Raw genomic sequence first — 19,539 nt, 5'->3', positions numbered from 1 at the left:
ATTTTGATATCAGGTTTAATACCACATTCCTTCATAATGTGATCCATATAGATAATGAATAACAGAGGGGATAATGTACATCCTTGTCTCATACCAGATTTAACATTGAACCATCTTCCTGTACTTCCTTCAATTCTAACTGCTGACTTACAACTCAAATAAAGACTAAGTATTGCTTGATATAATGCCCCATTGACACCATATAACTGCAGCGTATTGAATAGCTTCTCTCTTGGCACCTTGTCATATGCCTTTTCCAAATCGACAAAACTTAAGTACAGATCTTTGTTATATTCCCATGCTTTCTCGACTATTTGTCGTAAAGTGAAGATCTGATCCTGACAGCCTCTATTTGGCCTGAATCCAGCTTGTTCTTCACCAAGCTTTTCTTCCACAATTCTTCTCAACCGTTTCTCAAGTATACTTGCATAGATCTTGACAGGAACACTCAGTAGGGAAATACCTCTGTAATTCTCACATTCAGTTTTATTTCCCTTTTTATATATGGGTACTATGAGAGCTCTACTCCAATCATCGGGAATTCATCCCTCTGTCCAGGCTTTCTGAACTATGCAGTGCAGCCACTGTAAGACTCTTATACCACCATACTTCAGCATTTCTGGTCGAATATCATCTACTCCTGCTGCCTTTCCACATTTCAAGCCTTTGATGGCTTTTTCTACTTCTAGTATGGATATGTATTCCTGACTGCATGCCTGGTCAGTGTTTTTTATCACTGTGCTGTCATCACTGCTTGTTTCATTTAGCAGTTTTTCAAAGTAATTACTCCATACTTCAAGGATATCTTTTTCTCCTGTTTTCATTTCACCTTTATCATCTCTAATTCCTTTTACAGCACTCTTTCCTCCATTCCTAAGCTTCTTCAACAACCTCCAGAATATTTTGCCACCTTCTTGATATTTATTTTCTATATTCTTGCCAAAGTCCTCCCATGACTTTTGTTTAGCTAGTTTTACACACTGTTTAGCTTTCTTACATTTGTCTCTGTATTCTGTAAGAGTAAAAGCTGACTTATTTGCCAGGAACTTTTGATATGCTTTCTTCTTTTCCTTCACTGCCTCTTTAACTTCCTGTGTCCACCAGGGAGTTCTGATTTTTTTATCTTTGCACACAACCTCACCACATGCCTCTCTGGCAGAATCAATCAATGTTTCCTTCAGAGTTTGCCACTGAATCTCCAAGGTTTGATTCCTGTTCTCAAACTCTTTCATTTTCTTTTCAATAATATTTCTGTATTTTAGTCTACAGTTTACATCTGAGAGCTGCTCAACTTTTATTCGCTTTAAAACTTTCTTACATGTTATTCTTTTCAATATGAAATTCAATTTTATCCTGCTCAAGACTAAATAGTTATCGCTTCCAATTTCAAATCCTCTGTACACTCTGGTGTCCTGCACCAGGGAGAAAACATCACTATCAACAATAACACAGTCAATGAGACTTTTCTTATTCCTAGCCTCTTCTCTCCATGTGAATTTGTGCACATTTTTATGTTGGAACATGGTGTTAGTAATAACCAGTCCATGTCCTGAGCAGAAATCCAACAGATATTTGCCATTATTATTAGCTTTGCTCTTTTCTCCAAATTTTCCCAAAATATTTTTGTATGTCTCACAATCATTTCCTACTCTACTATAATAATAATAATAAAATTATCAAAAAAATTCATTAACACACCCACATTACTGATGTACTATCTTTTATCTCCCATCCAGAAAAGGCTGTAAACCTACCTTTAGGTAGGAGACACATTAAAAAATTAAAGCATCTCTACTGGATGAAGCCCTTCTCTATGAATTTATTCACACTTTTGTTCATTATTTGTGTCATCAGTCATGTAGAACCATAACTATTGAATACATTTGTTAAGGATGTAATCTACATTAAAAAACATGTTATAGAATCTTCACCGTTGAAATCTACTATTATAACGAATCAGCATTCTGTTACATTTCGTGAAATGGAAAAGCTTTTGATTATGTGGATGGAAGACCAGATATAACAGTGAATTTCTTTAAGTCTAATGACTATTCAAGCAAAGGAGATGATATAAAAGAAAATCAACTCAAGGCAGCTAAAAATTCATTGTTAGCTGAGGTGGTGTAACAGATTTAAGAAGCATGCAAAGTTTCATAACATTAATGTTATTGCTGAAGCTGCAAATGGCAATGCAGAAGTTGTAGTAAATGAGTTTACAAATGTGATGAGAGAAGTTATCCAGCAAGAGGGCTAGAATGGGCATCAGATCTTTAACATAGCAAGACTGGTTTATTCTGGACAAAATGCACTCTGGCATTTATATTTTCAGAGAAGAAAAAATAGTGCAGGTTTTAAGGCAAAAGGTCAATTATTACCTCTGTTGGGACTAATGCTTCAGGTAACCACAAGCCAAAAGCCCTTCCTTGTGCATTCAAGGGAATCAGTAAGGCTGTGCTTCTAGTGTATGATCACTATTTATACATTTCTTCATTGTAGAAGTAATACTTTATAATCTTAAAAGGAAACAATGACATTCCTTTTATATTTCTTCTTTTGGATAGGCTTAGCCACTGTTTGTATTCAGACGATTTTCATCCAGATGTGAAAGTCATCTTTCTATTATCAAACATGGCTTCCTTAATCCAGCCTACAGACCAGGGAGTTATAACTAACTTCAAGACTTATTATTTGTGAAGAATATTTTCCCAGAGTTTAGAGAGAAAGAAAGAAAGAGATAGAGTGAGTGATAATAAATTTAGAGATTTCTGGAAATTTCACAACATTTATCAAACATCTTTTAATATTGTCACTGCAGGGGAGTATTCAGAAAAATGTTTAAACTTCGTTTGGAAGAAGTTATGTCCCTAGCTTGTAGATATCTTCCAAGTCTTTGAACAAGAGTGAGAAAATTCTGAAAAAGTGACAGAAATGCTTGTATCCATGGCTAAATAGTTGTAAATGGAAGCAAATACAAATAATGCGGAAGAGTTACTTGGATTTCATGGTAAGGAATAAAGAAATAAAGAAACAAATAAAAGAACTAATGGAGTTTGAAGTAGCAAAAATATTAGAGACTGATCAGTCTTTGGTGCCTAAGAAACACCAGTAGCAGAACCATTTCATTTCAATTTTAAGTAAATGATGATTACATTGCATGAAATTACATCTAGGGTGGCACAGAATGAGAAGACGGATCCAAATTCTTAAAAAGTGCAAAGAACAAAAGAAAAATGGTTTGGCATGTTATAAACAAATCTGCAAGGAAAAGAATCTACAAGGAAATGACATAAGTCAGAATGGCCTTCAGAGGCCATTATACTTTGAATTTGCCATTGCAAATGCTACATTCTCTGTTTGTCTGTCTGTGTTAATTTTACTAAGATTTTGTTAATTAAATCTGTAACTTTATCAGTTGTCAACTTCCCATTAAAAAATAATTCACTGTTTTCTTGTTATCCTACAAATAGCCTATTTTAGCTAAATGAATTAAAATGGGATTAAGCTATCTCTGAACAAAGATTTCACAATTAATTTTTATCATTGTAAATCCATAGGGACCAGGATTAGTTTGCTGTAGGAGATAGCTCACTGTAGTGAATTTTTTAGCATAATTCGAATTATACTTTAGTTGGAACTGTTCGGTAGTTTGTTATGTCAAGCAAGTTTGTTATACTGGTGTTAGCTACAGCGAGGTCTAAATTTTAGGACCATGCACAGATGACTGTACGTGGTCCTAAAATTTATATACTTCCAAGGATTTCACTGATAAATTTCCTACAACACAGTGTCAACATTTTCTAATACATTATGCATATCATATTACAGAATCTTATACCTCTGTTTAATGTTCCATTAATCAGAGGAAATAGTCATTATAAATTAAGTGACCAAACTGGAGAATCCATTAAAAACTTGAACTCTATAAAGTACTCAGTTTTCCTTTTCTCTTTGGAAAACTTTCTAAAAGAGGCAGAATTCTTTCATGCAGAATAATAGCATAAGTGCTATTCTGTATGAAAGAAGTATATATTAAAGAAAAAAAAAACAGTTGAAAACTATAAAATCTAAAAATTCAATAATGAATACTATTTAATTGCAATTTAATTTTAATGATGTAAAACAAAAAAGAATATGAATTAATAAACTACCCAAAAGTTTATTAAGCTTTAGTATTGTTTATTTATTATTTATTAAGCTTAACATTAGTATTGTCAGAGTAAGCACAGTGAGAGAGCAAACAGTGTTCTAACAAACATCAAAATCAAGTCATTTAATTAAGTGAAATTACAAAGCAATTCTCTGTCTTTACATAAAGCATTCTGAATTATATTGATATATTCTTATTATTATTATTATTATTATTTATTATTATTTGACACCTCCAGGGAGTCCATAGACTCATCGAGGGAGGGCACCTGCTCTACAGCTCTCTCCACCACTCAATCCACCAACGCCATCTACTGCCAACCACCACCACTAGTTTTTCACAGACAATCACAAACATCCATGCCCATGGTGGGATTTGAATCTGCAACCTTTTGGCTGCAGAGCAGATATGCTAACCACTCAGCCAGCCAGCCAGGCCGGTCGAGTGGTTAGATCTGTTAACATTCTTCTTGAAGAACATTAAAACTATATTTGTCCCCTCTACTACGTGTTTTGCAAGACATTTGTCCCTCAAGAATTCCAGAAATTAAGTTTCCTTACTACTGTATCCTGTTTCCTCTGCCCAATTTACATTGATATAGTTAAAATCTCTAACCTGCCTTAACACTGCTTGCTCATCCTGTGTTCTCTGACCTATACCAACACCCCAAACAAATATTCTGTCCACCTCTGCTTCACACACTCAAAATCATCAGTACCATTGCCTTCCACATTCTCTACTCCACAATTCATCATTTATATATTTTTATATATTCTTATATATTTCTGATGTATTTTAAATAATTTTTATAAAATATCATAGCAACATTAGAGCAAAAATGCTTATTAAACATTATTATTTTTCATTGATGATCACAACATTCTCCTAAATATGCACTTCTTGCATACAAGACAATCCATTAAGTTTAATTACATCTTTAATAAGAGAAGGAAGTTTTTTTTTTCATTATTCATATTATGCTACTTAAATGAGTTATCTAAATAAACATGAATTATTAATCAGCTGATCAAAGTTTAATATGAATGTAATCTGTATGCTATTTACAAATAATTATTATTATCTTGACATATTAACCTCATTCATCTGTGGCACATTTCCATCTCCCACTGGCATTTCCTTCACACTCCACAAAAAAAAGTTAGTCCTTACATCCTTTGTCAATGCATTCTTACTTTCTAACAATGACCCTCTGCTGCCATGTACTGAGAAACTGCTTCTGTAGTTGCCTTATAAAATACCTTCTGTAAATTATGTTTCTGTCATTCTTCTCTTTTCAACCTCTCAACTGTCTTTTATTTCACTTTACATTCTACAAACCTTTAATTTATCCTTACAGAAGTGGAAGAGTTTTCTGGGAGGAAAATCCTTCCATCTCTGTAACTCATCTTCAGTTGAAGATGAGCTAAATTAAAGGTTTTTCACACTTAGACAGGATCCAAATCTAATCTTTCCAAGAGGACATCATTGATACTGACTGAGCTACAGAGGCTTGGAACTGAGTTGGGGAAGGATTAAATATTTTACTAATTTTGTTGGTATTATAGCTGTTTAATAAGAATGTGTGGCATATATGTTTAAATTTGGCTGTGAGAGCTGTTTCATTGAAACAGAGACTGAATGGCTCTATTAGTTAGAGATTTAAGAATACAGTAATCCCTCAATTAATGTGCCCCTGATTAGTGCGTCATTTTTTTTCAATACTCAAATTCGATTAGTGCACCTCTAAAATTCCATTATGTACGCCTATATGCATCTTAAAAATAAATGTTACAGATTTTAAAAATTTTCTATCTATACATTTTTTATGGCTAACTATTTTAAAAAATCACTTACTAGAATGAAATAATTTAGTTACTGATTTAAAACATTTTACAAAGTTATTTTTAATGGCATACTACACTACGTCCATGTACGCTATGTATACTATGTTCCAAATTTTTACCGTCAAAATTTATGTCGCCTGCTAATTACATAGCATTTTCCTGATCATATCTTGTACCTCCTTTGCAATTATTTTCCTTACATTTTTTTTATTTTGAAGTATTTTCCCAACCTTTCATCATAAGTAAAAGAATTAGTGAGCAAAAAAGTAAAAGTGTGAAAATGATTCGAAAAGTAATCTCATTGGAAGAAAAACTTGAAGTAATAAAGAAAGTGAACAAGGCGAGTCCAGAGCAAAGATAAGACAGGAACACAAAAATGGGTGAATCAACTATAAGAGAAATTTTAAGCAAAGCTCCTGAATACAAAGTATTATAATGATTGAATTAGACAGACTTCTTTGTAGACGGATCGAAGATTGTAACTAAAAACAGATCCTGCTAAGAACTGACCTTATTAAATCAAAAGCATCAAGTCTCTTTGCAACCTTGAAAGAAAGGGCTATCAATGATTGAAAAGAAGAATTCCACATTAGTGCTGGGTGGTTTGAGATATAGCCTACATAATGTTCTAATCACAGGCGAAGCTGCAAGTGCCAATAAGGAGGTGGCCACAAATTATCCAGAGATTTGAAGAAAATTGTGTAAGAAGAGGGTTATTGTGACCAACAAATATTTAATGTTGACTGGCCTTTTTTTGGAAGCCAATGCCTTCCAAGACTTTTCTGGCTAAATCAGAGAAATCTCAGCCTGGTTATAAAGTCTCAAAGTCGAATGAAATTACTGCTAGCAATATGCAAATCCATTTGGAAGCACATTCTTCCACATTGTGCAAATGATTTTAAAATGAATCTAAGTTAATTAAATCTCATTCTGAGAAACTGATTTATTCCGACCTGCTAAATTTAGATGCACAGCGGAAAGATCCTGAAGAATATGAAGAAAATTTAATCACTGACAAGCCCAAAGAGATTTCACAGAAACAAATTTAAAATATTTTTCGTCCAACCGAAACTTTTAAGTAGCAATGTTTAGATACTGGTCCTTGTGGAAAATTTGCAAAAGAGGCAGTTGTATGAAAAAAATGAAACAGAATGCCCTCCAGAATAATAGATTTATATTTTGAATATGTTTTATTGTCTTTCAGCTTCATAGTTTTCCTTTAACTAGGTCCTGAGACATACCCTAATTCTTTTATAAAAAAAATCAAGGGTAAAAAAAGAAATTTGAGGAACTAATTATACTTTTTTCCATAGGTTATTATACTCGATTAGTGCGTTTTCGATTAATGCACCTGTTTTAAAGAATGCATTAGGCGCACTAATCGAGGGATTGCTGTACATACTGCTTGGAAATGGGAAGGGAATGATAAGAAAGTGTGTGAATATATCTGCCTGTAAGTAGATTTTTTGTATACTGCAAAAGAATGGTTATTATTTGGAAGATGTGTCTAGAAAGGCTAATTTATTGTTACTTTTTTTCCCATAGTAAAATGGATTCTTAGATGTTAGCTGTTGAGGTGAAGAGTATATATCTAATGTTTCTAGCCTTAATTCCAAATTGAGAACAAGTCATCAATATATCTTAGCCACAAAGAAGGCTTAAATGGGAACTGTGTCATGAGCATGCTTTTCAAGAATTTTTAATGTAAGAGGAGGTATGGCCAGTGATGATGAGATTTTACTAATGACTTGGATGATCTCTTCTTACATTAAAAATTTACCAAAATTAGTGTATGCTATTTAAATTGAATTTTTTCTTAGGCCTTATTTGGTTCTTCCTCCTCTTATTGAATGGGTCCGAGTAGCTACAGCACATGCTGAATATCGACGTTCCCAGGTTGTAGATAAGGATGATGTGATGCAAGCAGCCAGACTCTTGTTGCCTGGAGTTGATTGTCCTGTTAGGCAGTTTGGGTAAGAAATGTTAATTTTATGAATTCCATTTAATTTCAACTCTGTATTTTATGGATTTAAATATGTGTTATTTGCACTGTTAGTAAGAAAGCTGCAAACCATTTACATTCACATTAGTATTTTTATTGCAAATTTAAATACATAATTTAATGCAGAAGGCCCATTGGAAATAATGGTCAGATAAATTATTATAATATTTGTTGCTGTCTGAGTGACCAATTGATAAAAAATAAATAAATAAAATTTGAATGCTGTGCAACAAACATCAAATATTATCTCACTTTGATTATAAGAAAAATATCATAATCTGTTGTTCAATTAATTCATTTGTGTTTATAGATATTCAACCTAAAGCCTTCTTATTTTTATTTCTCTTTATTATCATTGTTGTCTTTAAATCATTTTAATACTGTTTGAGATATGGAGTTAATTAACACTAATTTTGATCTTAACAAGACCAAATAAGAGTTCTATGAGACTGCATATTAAATATGTGTTCATGGACTGGTTTGCCTGTTTTTTGTGGGGGAGCTGCTTTCTCCATATGTATATGGCGAAACATTCAGTCATGAAGATCAAGTAGTTTTCCAGCATGTCTTCTATTTATACTGCTTATTTATATCACATATTTTATAATAAAGTTACAAGAACATTAGATGAGGGAAAGGCATATACTGCAATTTTCTTAGACTTAGCAAAGGCATTTGATAGGGTGCCACATGATAAGCTGATATTTAAGTTGCAGCACATGGGTCTGGATGTCAGATTGGTCAAAACTGGATTCAGGATAGGCTGTCTGATAGGTATCAGAGAGTTGTGTATGGTGGAGCAGTTTCAAGGAGGCAGAGGGTTACAAGTGGAGTCCCACAGGGCTCAGTACTAGGACCTATATTGTTTAACCTTTATATCAATGACATTGCCAGTGGATTGCAAGGGGATATTCAGTTGTTTGTGGATGATGTGCAGCTGGGAAGGATTATTAGTAATAGTGCAGATGTGGTAGCCCTGCAAGAGGATTTGAATAAGCTAGATAGATGGACAAATGAATGGAGGTGTAGGTTTAATGCAGTAAAATGTAAGGTCTTGAGGTTTGGGAAACATCGATGGGATGCTGCATTCTTTATGGGAGGAGTTATACTGGAGGAAGTAGGGGAGACAAGAGATCTGAGATTGATGATTGATAGAAACCTGAAATTTAGGGGACATATTGCAAAAGTGGTGAAGGTAACACAGAGGATTACTGCAATTATGAGAAGGACACTGACCTGCAGAGATAAAAGGGTTATCATTCCATTGTATAAGTCTCTGATCAGACCACACTTAGACTATTGTTCTCAGATTTGGTCCCCAGGATTTGAAGGGGATAAATTAACTGTGGAAAGGATACAAAGACGGATGACAAAGATGGTTTCAGGACTGTACAAGGATAGTTATGAGGATCGGCTGAGGGAATGTGGACTGCAGAGTTTGGTGGATAGAAGAAGGAGAGGTGATATGATTGAGACTTTTAAACTGTTGAGAGGTGGTTACAGGGTTGACACTGGGGAGTTCTTTCACTTGGTTGAACAGGAAGGAGTGATGACAAGAGGCCGTCCCTGGAAGTTACAAAAGGAAACTGTGAGCAAGAGAGTGAGGAGTGGTTTCTTTGCATGGAGGGTAGTTGAACCATGGAATGCATTGCCTGATGGAGTGGTGAGAGCGAGAACGGTCAATGAGTTTAAGGAGTGGTATGATAGACTTTGTGTTTCTTAGGGGGAACCTCTCCTCGATGAATCTTGACAGGCTTTATGTTCTTAGGAAGGACCTTCCCACGATGAGTCTTTTGACTCCATGGAGGCCTGAATAATAATAATAATATGATAATAATAATATACTAAAATATGATGTTTATTAGTAAAAATAATAAGTATGAAAAAAATTATGAATAATGATAAAAAGAAAAGTTTGTCACCAAGATTAAGTTGCAAATGTTTGTGCCCAAAGCTGTTTACTTCTGACTGAACACTGTTTCCTATAGTGCCATTTATTCTGAATATGTATAGTCTACTATATATATATATATATATATATATATATATATATATATATAGGCAAAGTGGATATTAGATCCAACATTATTTCAAAGACGAATGTTTGTAGAAACTATGAAAGTTTTGTAATTGCCCCAAAAGCTTATGAGAATACAATCCTTGGCATCCCCTAGTTGCCTTAGCTTGCACTACTTAAAAGGCATGAGCACTGCCCAAGCATCCATATATTCACCTTTTATTAGTGCTTTGATAAAGATTTCACTGGCCTGACAGCTTTTCAAACTGGTTCGTTCTCTTCAGAGACCAGGCAGAAACATTAAGAGAGCAAAAATTCTCATTCAGTACTAAGGAACAACAACAACATTACTGACTAGATGGGTGAGGCAAATATGCTTTTCATATTCCCCTTTGTCTGAAACAGATTATGAAAATTTTGAAACAGAGGACACGCAAGGATTTGAGGGTCTTGGATTTGATCATCTCATCAGAGGATATTATTATAAATGAGTTGTCAAATCTCCCTCCAGTTGGTGAGAGTGATTACCTGGGTTGCCAACCATGTGAGGACTTCTGTGAGGAAAGGGTATATGTGGAACTATGAGTCTGATGATTATGAGAAGCTCAGGGGACTTCTTGCAGCTGTAGCATGGAATGAGGAGTTGGGTGGAAAGGAGTTCAGTGCTGCTTGAGTGATATTCAAGAACTATCTAGTAGAAGCAATGTCTAAATGTATTCCAGAGGTCAGAAAATAGGTGTGAAATGTATGAATGAAGAAATTAAGCATGTACATAGAAAAAGGCATTTTGTAGGCAACATAAGAGGAGTGGTAATAATTAATTCATGAGGAATACAAAGAACAGACAAGGAGGATGACTTGGTAGGTAAGGGTAGCAAACAGTAAGTATGAGCAAGTTAGCTAATGAAGCTAAAAAAAATCCTAGGGAGTTCTTTTGATTGGTAGCTAGCAAAAATAAGAATGATTACAATATAATGGCATTGACTGGAGAAAATGGTATAAGGACAACTGCTGAAGAAAATATATTTGAGATATTTAATGAGCAGTTCATAAAGATCTTTCATCCTTGTGCATGTGACATCATGGAGAGCTTGAGAGCACTGTATGATGAGAAACTGACTGTGAGCAAGGAAGAAGGGTATGGGAAATTGAGCAAACGATATTAATAAGACTGTCAGATTTGATGATATTATTATTATTATTACGGGTATCTCCATGGAGTCAGTAGACTCATCGCGGGAGACCCAAACTAGCAAAACAATATCTGTCATATCTCTTCTTGAATTCATTTACAGACGAAGAGCTCACAACTAAGTCAGGCAATGAATTCCACTCATTCACCACCCTCCAGGCAAAAAACCTTGTTCTGACACCTTTGTTAACCACACTCTTCTTTAATTTCCAGAGATGACCTCTTGTTCTTCCATCACTTTCACACAGCTGAAACATTTCCCCTGCATCAATCCTATAAAAACCTTTTAGTAATTTGAATGTTTCTATCATATCCCCTCTTCTTCGCCTATCAACCAATCTCTGCAATTCACAAGCTCTCAATCTATCAATGTAGGGAGCATTTTTTATATCACTCACCAACTTGGTCACTCTTCTCTGAACCCTCTCCACAGCCTCCTCATCTCCAAGGAATCCAGGTGACCAGACCTGAGCACAGTAATCCAAATGTGGAAGTATCAATGCTTTATAAAGGGGAATAACAACCTCTTTATCTCTGGATGTCAGTATGTTCCTCAACAACCAAGTAATCCTATGTGCAATCTTGGACACCTTAGCAATGTGTGCCCTGAACTTCATCTCCCTATCTACCAATACCCCTAAGTCCCTAGCCTCATCAATCTCTTGGAGTACCTTTCCATCGATGTAGTACACAGCTGGTAATCTTTTAATCCCAAAATGCATGACTTTACACTTTTCCACATTGAACTGACATCCATTTTCTTTTGCCCATTTTACCAGCTTATTTAAATCCTCCTGCAAACTTTCAACATCAGCTTGATTTTTTATTGCACTACACAACTTTGCATCATCAGCAAACAACTGAATATCTCTCTTTAAGCCGTTTCCTATATCATTTATATACAAATTAAACAACATTGGCCCAAGCACAGAGCCCTGAGGCACACCACTGGTCACCTGCCTCATTCTGGACTCGGCTCCTCCATACACCACCTTATGGTATCTCTCCCTGAGCCATTCTCCTATCCATATCACCAATTTAATATCCATTCCCATCTGCTCCAATTTGCGTAACAGTGTTCTATGGGGTATCCTGTCAAAAGCCTTAGCAAAATCCAGAAGTACCACTGTGTAGCCAGTTCCTTTGTCCAACTCAGATGTTATTCTATTATGAATAGTTAATAGATTGCTAAGGCAGGATCTACCTTTAACAAAACCATGTTGGCCTCTATAGAGTATCATATCCTGATCCACCCATTCTTGAATTTTGTCTTTAACCAACTTTTCCAATACTTTTACCACTACTCCTGAGATGGTGATTGGTCTGTAATTCAATACCGCAGTTTTAAAGCCACCCTTATGCAAAGGAACCATTTGCCTAACTTCCACTCCCTAGGGACCATACCAGAGTTCAAACTTAAGTTAAATATCCAGGTGAGAGGGGTTGACAATTCATTTGCACATTCACGCAACACCCGAGCTGATATTCCATCTAAGCCTACCGCAGTGTTTGCATTTAAGTTTTGCAATATATTTAATACCTCTGATTCTTTAGCTTCAATTCTCACATTAGGTATTGCTGTAGGTATAGAGATATCCTCACTTGGGTGATAGACTTTTGAAAAGTGATCACTCAGTAACTCGACTATTACATCTGATTTTGTCACCTCAATACCATCAGCACCCACTAAGGTTATCCTTCCGAAGTCATTCTTCCTCTTACTTGCCACATAGCGGAAGAACTCTTTGGGATTACCCTTGATCTCTTTGGCTAAGGTCTTCTCATAATCTGATTTAGCTTTTCTTACTATGCTGGTAACCTTCCTAGCTTGAGCCTTGTACTGCTCATGGGTGTCCTGATCGCCTTTCTCCTTGTAAATTCTCCATAACATTTTCTTTTTTTGCAGTTCAAGCTTGATACTACTGCTCATCCATCTAATGCCTGCCTTGTTTGACCTCCTAACCATGGGGACACAATCTGATATTGCTTTCCTCAGATACCTGCTGATTTTATCCCAAGCACTGCTAACATCTTTCCCTTGCAATATGTTCTGCCATGGGATGGCTGCAAGCTCACTCCGAAGCTTGTTATAATTGCCTAACCTGTAGTTCCATACATACCCCTTCTTAATAGAAAAATCCACAGATTTTGCAACCTCCCAAGTCAATACCACATGATCGCTTTCACCAACTGGAGGTAACGAGGACACCTTACTTATGCATATAACCTCTGAACCAATAACCAGGTCCAACACTCTCACACCACGTGTCCCTTCAGTTACGTGCTGTTTCAAGTAATTATCTCGTAGAAGATGTATGAATTCCATTTCCTTTTTGCTACGTGATATTTCCTCCTTCCAATTGATATCACCGTAATTAAAATCCCCCATAATAATCACCAAGCCTTCACTCATTGCACTAAGTTGCTGATGCATGAATTCAATATCTCCCCCCGTACTCCCTGGCCTATAGCAGCATCCAACTGTATATTTGGTTGCGTTGGTCACTATTTCACACCAGACTGCCTCAAATGAACTCTCATTCACATGTCTATCATCATGATATACTACTTTCTTATCACCACTTAAAATATTTTGAAAGAATGTGCCAGGGAATTCACATATTTGTTTAGTATGAATCTTACATTGGCTCAAGTTCCAAAAGAGTGGAAGGAAGTTAAAATTGTGCCATTTCATAAAGGAGGTGACAGAATTTAAGCATCAAATTATAGGCCAATCTGTGTGTCAGGTGTTGTGGTTAAAGTGTTGGAAAGGATGGTGAGAATCAGGATCCAGAATTGAGTTGACAATAATGGTATTATCTTGGATGAACAGCTAAAGAGAGATCATGTTTTAGTAATCTACTTACTTATTACAATAAGGTGACAGCAACATTAGGAGCAAAATGTAGGAGATGGATACAAAATAGACTTGACAAAGCAAAGGCTTTTCATAGATTACCTCATGATAAGTTGATAGTCAAACTAGAGTTGATGTGGTTGGATATTAGACTAGTGCATTGGATTGAAGATTAGCTGTCTGATAGATATTAAGAAATTGTGTATTGGGGGGGGGGGCAATATTCCACAAGAGAAAAGTCACTAGTGGTGTTACTCATGGATCTGTTTCAGGGCCATTGCTATTTGACCTGTAAGTTAATGATATTAGGTAAAATTTGCAGATGTTTAAAAGCTGGGACAAACTATGAGCAGTAGAGCAGATATTGTGGCCTTACAAGAAGACTTGAATAGACTGAATAAATTGGTACAAGAATGGGGATACAGTTCAATGTTGCAAAATGTAAGGTTTTAAAATTTGAAAAACAAAGATGCAATGTAGAATTTACCCTCATTTATCCAACAATATACAACATATATCTAACAATATATCCCTACCAAAATTTCGGTAGGGATATATTGTTGGAGGTGAAGGAAATAAGAGATCTTGGAGTGATGGTGGGTAATAATCTAAAATTTAGAGGACATATTGCCAAAATTGTGAGGACAACACAACGAATTTTGGCAATGGTGTGAAGGACACTGACTTGTAGAAGTAAGGAGATTCTCATTCCATTGTATAAGGCTTTGATTAGGCCACACATGGACTACTGTGAACAGATTTAGTCACCTGGTTTTCAAGAGGATGAGGAGATGTTGAGACAGTCCTGAGACAATTGACCAAAATAGTTTTTGATCTCTAGAAAGTTGAATATGAAGAAAGAGTGAGATAATGCAATTTGCAAAGTATAGTGGATAGGAGGAAGAGGGATGATATGATAGAGATGTACAAGTTGGTAAGGGGTTGTTTTAAGATTAACATTGAAGAGGTTTTTCACAAAATGGTGGGAGATTAGGGAAGAACAATAGGTCACCCCTGGAAGCTGTACAAGGAGGGTGTGAGCAAAGGAGTGAGAAGAAGGTTTTTTGCATTGAGAGTTGTGAATGATTGGAATGCATTGCCTGAGAGCATAGCATCTGGAGAGAATTTGAATATGTTTAAGGCACGGTATGATAAGCTGTGTGTATGACAAAGGGTACTTCGTAGATAAGTCTGTGACTCCACTGGGTCTTAGGATAATGATAATAATAATAATGGTAATAAAGATTACTAATTGTAATTAGTATTATTTCTGGGCTCCAATGAGTAATGAAACTCATTATGTGAGGACAAATGCTCTCCAAAACATATACCTATCATACTGAAACAATTCAGATTCATAAAATCAGTTCATCCAGTTGCTAATGAATGAATGGTTTGCTTACTCACAGTACTTTTTTTTTTTTATTAATGCTGAGTGATATTTAATAATGTTATAGAGCAATATATATTTACCTTCAGATTCAAATTCTAATTTCCCAACTGCTCATGGTATCTCAAAAGTATTTTGCATTCAACGGTGCACTTTGCATCCATGATGCAATTTTGCATCATGTATTAACCATGACATGGCTAACATGTCATGGTTAATACATGGATATAATAAAAGCAAATGATAAAAAATATTTTAAAAGAAATGGGTGTCTTATTCTTGCAAAACACCTCTTTATTGCCAGCTAAAGTTTTACATTTTTATGTAAAAAAAAAAAAAAGAAAAGAAAAGACATGAGTCCAAATGAGATGAAGAGCTTTTGTTTACAAGATTACCAAGAGTTGAAAATGACTGGATGGCATATAACAACAACTACAAAGTTTTACATAGATACTTTCTACTATATTAATTCTTAGACATCACTGCAATCAGAAATTATATTATCATTTGTTATGTGAAATACAGTGGTGGCTCGTGACTTGAAATCATGGGGGGGGGGGGGTGCTGCAACTTTCGAAATATAAGTACACACTGTAAGTACAGTATATGTGTTTGGATAAAATATCAAAATTATGGTAAAAATTTAAAAATGAAAAAATATTGTTTATTATCAATAAAATTAAACACTCTACTACTGGCGCAAACTGCATATAAACAACAGCGGAACTGTTGATAAGATAAAATTAAATATTACAAACAAATATAAATAAATTAATAAATATATTTATATATTGAGAAAAACTGTGGGTGCTGCAGTTACGCAGTGCCTATGCACAAGCTGCCCCTGGTGAAATATAATACATTAAGAATTTCCTTATGTTTCAAGTAATAAGATCTTAGTCCTGAAATGCTTTAAATAAATTTTAAGACCTTATTCTTAAAACATAAAGGGAGTTACATTGATTTCAGAATCATTATTAATTTTTTTAACCATATGGGTTCTTATTCAAAAATGATTTTTTTCCTTATAAAACAATCTAATAGACAAGCTTAGGTGTTGAACTTTGTTCATAACTTATTCTAGATCTTTTGTATATTGCAATAAGTGAAACAATTCAAATTGTTTTGTTCAAATTGTAGATCTTTTGTCCATTACAATTTGAATTGTTTTACTTATTTATTGTTGCATGTTAGCTGTAACATGTAATGTGCAGTGCTGGTTTGAAATCCAGCTAAATATAAGCCATTTAATGAACATCATCTTTTTTATAATTTAGTTGGTTAGGTATTGTAATACCATAGAAAACAAATACTAAAGCCAATTTTGTTTTCAGAACTTCTGATGAGCGACTTTATGCTAGAAAGAGGACTGATGAATCTGAATGTGCAAGGCTATTAAAAGTCGACTTGGCATTCCGTATGCTAACCTATGGCCGAACTGATTTAGTTCCACATGCATTGCAGCTTTTACCTCCTTCACGTGTAAACACCCTGAATGAACAAGGACTTACCCCACTGATGTTAGCATGTATGAGAGGTGATGAGGCTATGGTGCACATCCTGTTAGATGCTGGAGCAGATGTGGACATTGAGGTGAGCACATAATTTTCTGTCTAACAATATTAGTTGAAATTGTTTTATGAAAAAATATGTTTACAATAATAGACATTTACCAATGTACAGTGACACCTTAGCTGCCAGCGTGCATACATTATATGCATTTATATATATTTTTAGATGCATCTGGTGTGTAATTACAATCTGTTATTTGTCATGTCTCATGTTTTATCAGGCTCATATCATTCTTCCAAGGCACCTCTTGGTCACTTCTCTGCAGGATCTTTTTGACTATATTTCTATTTCTACAGAACCAAAGCAACCGTACTTGAGAACAATAGTCAAGTTGTAGTCTTATCAGGCTTTCCTTATTCTTATGAGTCAGTGTTCTCTTCAACATTGCATTTATCTGATGTGATAACTTAAAACCACATTAGGTTTGTATCCTTTAACTTCATTTCATCTGGCGACCATAACTCCACAGATCCCTGGCTTCACTGACCACTTGTAGTAAATTTCTATTAATATAAGTCTGCCAGTAATATCCTTACTCCAAAAGCCTTAACTCTATACTTAGAAACATTGAATTGACACTCATTATCATTTGCCGATAGAAACAGTCAATTCAAATCAGCCTGCAGAGATTCTGTATCGGTTATAATCTAATAGCACTACCCTAAATTTGTACTCTCATTATGAGTGACAGAATTATGAAGACTGTCACTCATAATTGGAGTATTTCATCCTAGAGGAGTCAGTTTTAATGCTAGAGGGATAGGACTGGTTCAAGGTCTGGAGGTACAGGAGGAGAGTGTGTTTCAGATACTGAGTACTCTGGATGTCAGTAAAGCTGTGGGACTGGATGGTATTTCACCACGAGTTTTGAGAGAATGTGCTAGGGAATTGACAGTACCTTTAACGTGGCTTTTCAATGAAAGTCTGGCTTTGGCAAAGGTGCCCAGGGAATGGAAGGAAGGTAAGATAGTGCCATTGCATAAGGGTGGTAACAGACTGGAATTGTCTAATTATAGGCCAGTCTGTGTGTCATCAGTAGTTGTTAAGATCTTGGAGAAAGTAGTGAGGGACCGTATACAGCATTGGGCAGATGAGGGTAATGTTATCTGTGAGAATCAACATGGATTTGTGAAAGGATGCTCTTGTTTTAGCAATATGCTAGCCTTTTATAATAAAGTTACAAGAACATTAGATGAGGGAAAAGCATATACTGCAATTTTCTTAGACTTGGCGAAGGCATTTGACAGGGTGCCACATGATAAGCTGATATTTAAGTTGCAGCACATGGGTCTGGATGTCAGATTGGTCAACTGGATTCAGGATTGATAGGTATCAGAGATAGGTATCAGAGAGTTGTGTATGGTGGAGCAGTTTCCAGGAGGCAGAGGGTTACAAGTGGGGTCCCACAGGGCTCAGTACTAGGACCTATATTGTTTAACCTTTATATCAATGACATAGCCAGTGGATTGCAGGGGGATATTCAGTTGTTTGCGGATGATGCGAAGCTGGGAAGGATTATTAGTAATAGTGCAGATGTGGTAGCCCTGCAAGAGGATTTAAATAAGCTAGATAGATGGACAAATGAATGGGGGTGTCAGTTTAATGCAGCAAAATGTAAGGTCTTGAGGTTTGGGAAACATCGATGGGATGCTGCATTCTCTATGGGAGGAGTTATACTGGAGGAAGTAGGGGAGACAAGAGATCTGGGGTTGATGATTGATAGAAACCTGAAGTTTATGGGACACATTGCAAAGGTGGTGAAGGTAACACAGAGGATTGCTGCTATTATGAGAAGGACACTGACCTGCAGAGATAAGAGGGTTATCATTCCGTTGTATAAGTCTCTGATCAGACCACACTTGGACTATTGTTCTCAGATTTGGTCCCCAGGATTTGAAGGGGATAAATTAACTGTGGAAAGGATACAAAGACGGATGACAAAGATGGTTTCAGGACTGTACACGGATAGTTATGAGGATCGGCTGAGAGAATGTGGACTGCAGAGTTTGGTGGATAGAAGAAGGAGAGGTGATATGATTGAGACTTTTAAACTGTTGAGAGGTGGTTACAGGGTTGACACTGGGGAGTTCTTTCGCTTGGTTGATCAGCGGGAAGGAGTGATGACAAGAGGCCATCCCTGGAAGTTACGAAAGGAAACTGTGAGCAAGAGGGTAAGGAGTTGTTTCTTTGTGTGGAGGGTGGTTGAGCCGTGGAATGCATTGCTTGATGGAGTGGTGGGAGCGAGAATGGTCAGTGAGTTTAAAGAATGGTATGATAGACTTCGTGTTTCTCAGGGGGGGGACCTCCCCTAGATGAGTCTTGACAGACTTTATGTCTTAGGAAGGACCTCCCTCGATGAGTCTTTTGACTCCTTGGAGGCCTGAATAATAATAATAATAATAATAATGGGAGTCCAAAGCTCCTAGCCTGCTTTTTATACTGCTCCTGGGCCTGATCATCATCTTTTCCCTCATTTTTACATCCTCAGCATTTTATGTTTTATGCAACTCTTACTTTA

General features: G+C 35.8%; 1 protein-coding gene across 1 annotated transcript in view; it reads left to right on the top strand.

Moving 5' to 3' along the window:
• The window catches only part of LOC150105953 (ankyrin repeat and BTB/POZ domain-containing protein 2), a 228,455-nt gene that overhangs the window by 75,011 nt on the left and 133,905 nt on the right, over window positions 1-19,539 (top strand). The window contains exons 6-7 of the mRNA XM_090394597.1: window positions 7,812-7,964; window positions 16,784-17,042. Coding sequence (XP_090250723.1) covers window positions 7,812-7,964; window positions 16,784-17,042 — 412 coding nt within the window. The remainder of the gene's footprint in view (window positions 1-7,811; window positions 7,965-16,783; window positions 17,043-19,539) is intronic.

This window comes from Typopeltis vanoorti, chromosome 6 (assembly GCF_054136105.1).
Source record: "Typopeltis vanoorti isolate ZY-2024b chromosome 6, IOZ_Tvanoo_1.0, whole genome shotgun sequence".
In the NCBI taxonomy this organism is placed as follows: Eukaryota; Metazoa; Arthropoda; class Arachnida; order Uropygi; family Thelyphonidae; genus Typopeltis; species Typopeltis vanoorti.
The sequence above is the reverse complement of the archived record's forward strand: the minus strand, read 5'-3'. Positions and strand labels throughout refer to the sequence as shown.